The 6892-nt window shown below is 43.2% G+C and overlaps 1 protein-coding gene across 1 annotated transcript; it reads left to right on the forward strand.

The window, feature by feature from the left end:
• Window positions 1-95: 95 nt before the first annotated feature.
• On the forward strand, window positions 96-5485 carry dipk1c (divergent protein kinase domain 1C). Its single transcript, XM_017405301.3, has 3 exons — window positions 96-632; window positions 1927-2001; window positions 2634-5485. Exons 1-3 carry the CDS (start codon window positions 489-491, stop codon window positions 2997-2999), a joined length of 585 nt encoding a protein of 194 aa, XP_017260790.1. The 5' UTR covers window positions 96-488; the 3' UTR covers window positions 3000-5485.
• The last annotated feature ends 1407 nt before the right edge of the window (window positions 5486-6892 follow it).

Below are 6892 nucleotides of genomic sequence, written 5' to 3' on the forward strand. Positions count from 1 at the left end.
CTCCAACAGGACCGGGTTTAGAGCTCCAACAGGACTGGGTTTAGAGCTCCTAACAGGACCGGGTTTAGAGCTCTAACAGGACCTGGTTTAGAGCTCCAACAGGACCGGGTTTAGAGCTCCTAAATGATGACAAAAACAGAAAATAATCTTGTCTAGAAGCAAAAAATGTATCTAGAAGAAAAAAAAGGAGTAAAATAAAAAAAAGTAAATAAATAATACGGATTATTAGTCAGTTTTTCTACATCAGCACCTTTAATTTAATCTGAGCTGCTTCAGAAACATTTAAAATCCAAACAGAAACAAAAGTGAATTTAAGAGTTTTATAATTTAACAGTTTTTAATCAGATAACTGATTGCAAATAAAGACAAATATATTTATAAACCAGAACCTTTTCTCCTGACTGAACTGCCTACATGTCTGGTTGGTTGAGGTGTTTTGATGTCCCGCCTCTGCCGCGGCGCTGCAGGTGGTGGCCATCGACGTGGACATGGCATTCTTCGAGCCGAAGATGAGGGACATTCTGGAGCAGAACTGCAGCAGCGACGAAGACTGCAACTTCTTCGACTGCTCGTCCAGGTGCGACCCGGTGAGACGCAGGTGCAGCGCCCGGCGCAGGAACACCAACCTGCAGGTGAGGCTCCGCCCCTCCAGGTGAATTAACCTGTCTCAGTCTGCAGGGACGACCTGTCCTCACGCTTCACCTGCAGGAAACTTTAATTCACTTTCTGTGGTTTCCTGGAAGTTTTTATTCATGAAAAACAAAACTTTTATTTTAAATCTTCAACTTTAAATTTTTGACAATAAATTCTTAAAACCTTTTAAATTATTCTTATATAAATAAGCCTTAATATAAACTTTAAAATTCTGTAACTTTTAAAAAATCTGACAGCAGATTTATTCACAACTAATTAATAATTTTTTTTTAAAATGTAAAATGTTTATTTAATATTAATTAATTCACACTCTGTGTCACAATATTAATTTAATATTAATATTTAATATTAATTTTTTAAATCTATTAACTTTTTTAACCTGATAATAAAATAATAATTTCAATATTTAAAAAATAAGAAATGTTGAATAAAATAAATATAAACTAAATTTAATTAATTTCACTGTAAAAACTGAAAATAAAATCATAAATTATTACAATTATAGATTTTATACCAGAAATTAAAACCTAATTATATATGTATTTATTAATATTTTTTTAATTTAAATTAAAACTTCAGATGAGAAACAGCTCGTTATCGTCGCCGTGACGATGAGCGGCCGGACTCTCGCCGCCCGGCCGGCGACCCGATCTCACGACTCGAGACACCAGATACCTGCTTTCATCCGAGGAGACGTTCTCCTGGTTCTCCTGGTTCTTCTGCGTTCATTAAGCCGAAGCGCTCAGAGTGATTCTGCTGATTTAATGAAACGTCTGAAAACAAACTCAGTAAATTAGTAAATTAATTAAATTAAACTCTAAAGTTAAAAAGTTTAAATGAATCGACTGAATCTAAAACGCCTCGGACTCCAGAAGGTCGGTGTTTGAGAATAAAACTGTTTCCATACAAAGAAAGCAAAGAATAAAGGCAGAAAGACGAGACGAGTGAAGACTGCGCCTGTTGACATGGCGATGACACGCTGCTCTCCTATTGGCCGAGCCCAGGCTCCACAGGTGTCTCCTGAGGTCGACCTGTGATGACCCTCCGCCTGTCACTCATCAAGTCTTTGTCTTGGTAACAAAGTGTTTCTGTTGGGATGAAGGCATCGTCTGCATAACGTCTCACCACCAGACCTTCGTTTCTTCTTCTTCTTCTTCTTCTCTAAACGTCCCACATTTCTCCCCACTTCTCTGATTTCACCCACATCCGCTGCGTCCAGCTCTGCCTCTCAGCAGATTAATTCAGACTTTTTTCTCCTCTTCTTCTCTGCAGGTCATTTGTGAGAAGATCTTCAGACCTTGGTTTTCTCCCACGCTCCTCGGGGCGAAGGCCGGCCTCCCGCTGCAGGTCCGTCTCACCGCCGCTGCAGCTCGTTTCCTTCAGATTCAGACGGTTCGGTTAAAATAAAACCTTCTGTTGGCTTTTAGTTAACAGCCAGACGATTACTTCAAGCACCTAATTAATAAAAACAACAAAAGCTGGAATAATAAACATAAAAGTTTAAATATCTGGACAGAACATCAGGAAAACATCATTTAAATACATTTATTCTTAATTATTTGGTGCACAATTAATGCAAACTCTGCAAATTTCTAGTTTATTTAATGCTAATGAAACATTTAACTGAATAATAAATCTATTTGGATTAAATAATAATAAAGAAGCTGGAGAAGATCAGATGGTCTGAAGCTTCAAAAACAGCTGAAGAAAGCTGCAACAAATAATTAATTGGAAATAATCAGAAATTAAAATAAATATAAAACCTGCTGACAGCATATTTATTGTTTTAAGTGTTAATCAGAAACGGATTAAAAGGTTAAATAGCTGTAAAGATGTTTTTATGGACATATTTTTGTCCTCCAGCTAACAGCTGAGGGTCATTAACCTCTGAAAGGTCAAAGGTCTCCAGGTTTTGCTCATTTCCTGGTCAGTCGTCTGTGGCGTTCCTCTGTCTTCTTCATGGCTTTCTGCTTGAACAGGTGGAGCTGCAGCGAGCCGTGCAGCTGTGCTCCGAAACAGACGGAGGTGTGGACGAGACGGAGGGAGGAGGAGGAGGAGGAGGAGGAGGACGAGGACGAGGACGAGGACGAGGACGAGGAGGAGGAGGACAGGAGGTCCATCAGCGGCTCCTGAACATCCTGAACCGCCTCCTCCGGGAGGAAGGAGCTTCTGGTGACAGAGGGAAGCCTGGGTGGAGGATGGGGGTGTCCACGGGGTCCACGGGGTCCACAGGGTCCACGGGGTCCACGGGGTCCACGGGGTCCACAGGGTCCACGGGGTCCACGGGGCAGAGAACCCCTGAGGAGAGGAAGGGGAACCAGCAGAGACCCTCAGAGATCCACTGAAACCTCCTCAGAGGAACAAACTTATTCTGTCGACAGATGAACCTGATGATCCGGGCGAATGAGGGGAAGTTCAAACATTCTACATTTCAAAATAAAAGCATTGAGTTTACAGACTAAAAAAGGAGACCCAGATTAGAACCAAACATGGTTCTGATGAAAGTCTTCCTGGGTCTTTATGTGGAAACATGATGTTTATCTGTAAAAAACTTATTTCATACCGGAGTGAAAAAACATGAGAACACTGTGATTCTGGAACTGACCCGGACCGGGACTGGACTCTGGAACCACGCGGACCTGGACTGGACTCTGGAACCACCCGGACCTGGACTGGACTCTGGAACCACCTGGACCTGGACTGGACTCTGGAACCACCCGGACCTGGACTGGACTCAGACATCACCTGGACCTGGACCTGGACTGGACTCAGACACCACTCGGACCTGGACTGGACTCTGGAACCACCTGGACCTGGACTGAACCCAGACACCACCTGGACCTGGACCTGGACCTGGACTGGACTCAGACACCACTCGGACCTGGACTGGACTCTGGAACCACTCGGACCTGGACTGGACTCTGGAACCACCCAGACCTGGACTGGACTCAGACACCACCTGGACCTGGACTGAACCCAGACACCACCTGGACCTGGACCTGGACCCAGACACCACCTTGACCTGGACCTGGACCTGGACTGGACTCAGACACCACTCAGACCTGGACTGGACTCTGGAACCGACCTGGACCTGGATCTGAATCCAGACACCACCTGGACCTGGACCTGGACCTGGACTGGACTCAGACACCACTCGGACCTGGACTGGACTCTGGACCTGGACTGGACTGGACTCTGACTGAGAGCTGCCTCTCTTGGATGTTTTTGGTCAGATTTATTCTTTTATGAACTAAAGCAGAACTCTGTAGCCGTGAGTTGGTCTCTGTTGGCTCCTCGTCCCTCTCTGCTGTGCTCCTGTAACTAAGCCCCTCCCACTGGAGGAAGCTGGTAACCATGACAACAGCAGAAGTGGCAGTGATTGACAGGAGGCAGAGGAAGCCAGTTCACCACAGATGTTTGGTTTTCAGTTCTGCTGTAAACAGTTAGTCTCAGTGAGATTTAAACTTTTCTCTCTTCTGAAGAGAAACTACGACATTAAGGCTGCCTTTGTTTTAAAAACAGATCATTTTAAGAAATGAAGCTATATTTTATTTTCCTGAACTGATTAAACGTAAAGTATAATATCATGTTTTAAAAGACTGAATTTCATGGATGAAAAATGATTTTCTTGCTGCTGATTAGCTGAGCTTCTCCCAGCTTCAGTTCTCATGAACACTAAACAAACGTCCCCATTTACCTTCAGTTTGTGAGCTAAAAGCATCTTTTTATGCAACAAATTAAACTAACTTCCAAACCTTTCAGCTTCTAACGCAGAGAAACAAAACTTTACTTTGAGCCGATTAAACAAACATTAGTTTAAATATTTGGACTGTTTTTATTTATTTATATCGCCTTTTATTACTACTAATAATAATGGCAGAAAAATCATTTTAAAATATAATTTCCCTTCTTTTATTTAGTTTTTTAAAGCTCCAGAAGGTCAAACCGTTTCACCGTCCTCCTAAATCCCCCAAAAATCCACGTTCAGATGTTCTGAAGTGGGGTTCTGTGGGAAGGTTAACGATCAGTGTCTTACCTGTTGTAGATAGCTCAGTTTTTTCTGACAGGATTGACGAGCTAATGGCTAGTCTACAAGCAAAAGCTGGATGGCTGGTGTCTCAGATCTAACCCTAACCCTTATCTGGAATTTGAAGAACCACCTTTAAAATAAAAAAAACAACTTTTTATTACTCCTCCACAGAACTCGACTTCAGAAGATCTGAAGTATCACTTTAGCTCTGATGCTCTAAATTGTAAAAATCTGTGCTAAGCTACAGAAGAAGGGGTGAAATCTGGATTCGGACAAAAACATTAAACATTCGTGCCCGTGCTGTAACGTTACACAGCTGAGGTTTGGTGACTGATTTTTGTAAATTGTGTAAATCTAGACAAAGTTTGTCTTAAAATGTACAGTTTGATGAATAAAGTCCTTCTTCTATGCATGTTGCAGTGCTGCTGTTGGTTTTAAAAGAGACTTTCTCTGGCTGTTGTCCCAACCCTTTTACTGTAGGACAGGGAATGTCTTTAACCGCCACGAAGCCCTGAAGACACTTAATATGTTCCATGTGTGAACGCGGTGGCGTCATTCAGGAACATAACAGGCTGAGAGTTACCAGCAGTTACAGTTTTAAAGTGAAGCTCAGCATAGAAACAAAGACTTTTATGTTAAAACTTTATTTGTGTCACAGAGGTGGTGTTTATAAGGAGCCACGTGTCGGCTAACTGCAAGCTAACCGCTGGGTTTTATTTTAGAAAATGGCAGAAAAACCTACACAGCTGACGTGACAGAACCTGACATGAAAAAACTACCAAAATAAAATGGGGTTAGATGGGGTGTCAAAAAAAAAAACAAGTATTAAAACAGACTCAACAGAATGGTGCCAAAGCCCCGCCCCTTTTTGGGAGGAATGCTCCGCCTCTTTTTGGGGTGAAAACAACTCCTGAATCTTCAGAGCTTTTCTTTCCTCCCACTTAAATGATTTTCTTTATTTAGCTGTTTTGGTTGTCAGTCATGAGTGGAATCAACAAACTGATTTAAATTAACTAACAGAATAACTAGTATCTTCATGGTGGGTTAACCAGTAGCTACACAAAGGTTTAACCACACAAACCAACAATAATGTGGTTAAAAATGGCTCTAAAACAAGTAAAATCCTGCTTTAGTAAAAGTATAAATAACTTCTATTTACAGAAGAAAACTAAAATATAGGAGTGTTTATATATTTGTATATAAAACCCTAACCCGTCATCAGCAGGTTTAACGTTTGTTTTCCCCAAAACTGGGCGGGGCCAACTGAAGGACCAGGAAGCAGCTTAAAGACAGTAAAAGACAAACAAAGATTTAACTTAAAACCTGAACTAAAACAAGCCTAAAAGCTCAAACCCGTGACTTCCTGTTTTACTGGAGACAGTTTTCTGCCGGTCCTGACAGAACCGAGCCCGGCTTGTTTTCTGCCGGTCCTGACAGAACCGAGCCCGGCTTGTTTTCTGCCGGTCCTGACAGAACCAGGCCCAGTTTTCTGCGTGCATTCAGCTGGAAACCTTCCAGAGCTCCGTCTGCACTGTGTGCAGCTCAGCCTGGCATCTCTCCAGAGTTTCTCTTCCAACAACAACAAAGTGAAAACAGAGCTCCTCTGAGAGCTGAGAACATCATATCTGATGGAGGTTTCTTCTGTTCCCAACAGAACCGCATTAACGAGCTCTTCTCGGAGCATTTGGACCTGAACTCCCTGAGACCTGGTACAGATGAACCCTCCTGTTGTTCCTCTGATTAATTCTGTTTCAGGACAGCAGTTATTACACAGCACAATCCTGCTCTCATTAAAATTCATGAGGAGACTTCATTTGCATGAAGGCCAGGGAAGGATTGTTCCGCTCCGCTTCACAGAGCCTTAAAAACAACCGGAGCATGGTTCTGGACCGGGTTCAGATCCAGAGTAAATCATAGTAAATCTGTCTCCACACGTTCTACTCACCATTTAAACTCATTTCACTTGTTCCTTTATTCAGTGTTTGGTTGAGCTGCGGTGTCTGGTCCTGATCCTCGGGGGGGGGGGCCGAGCCCAGCTTGTTTTCAGGACCCGCCCTATGACTCGCCCTGTGACCCGCCCTCTGACCCGCCCTATGACTCGCCCTGTGACCCGCCCTCTGACCCGTCCTATGACTCGCCCTGTGACCCGTCCTCTGACCCGCCCTGTGACCCGTCCTCTGACCCACCCTCTGACCCGTCCTCTGACCC

This window comes from Kryptolebias marmoratus, linkage group LG21 (genome assembly GCF_001649575.2).
Source record: "Kryptolebias marmoratus isolate JLee-2015 linkage group LG21, ASM164957v2, whole genome shotgun sequence".
In the NCBI taxonomy this organism is placed as follows: domain Eukaryota; kingdom Metazoa; phylum Chordata; class Actinopteri; order Cyprinodontiformes; family Rivulidae; genus Kryptolebias; species Kryptolebias marmoratus.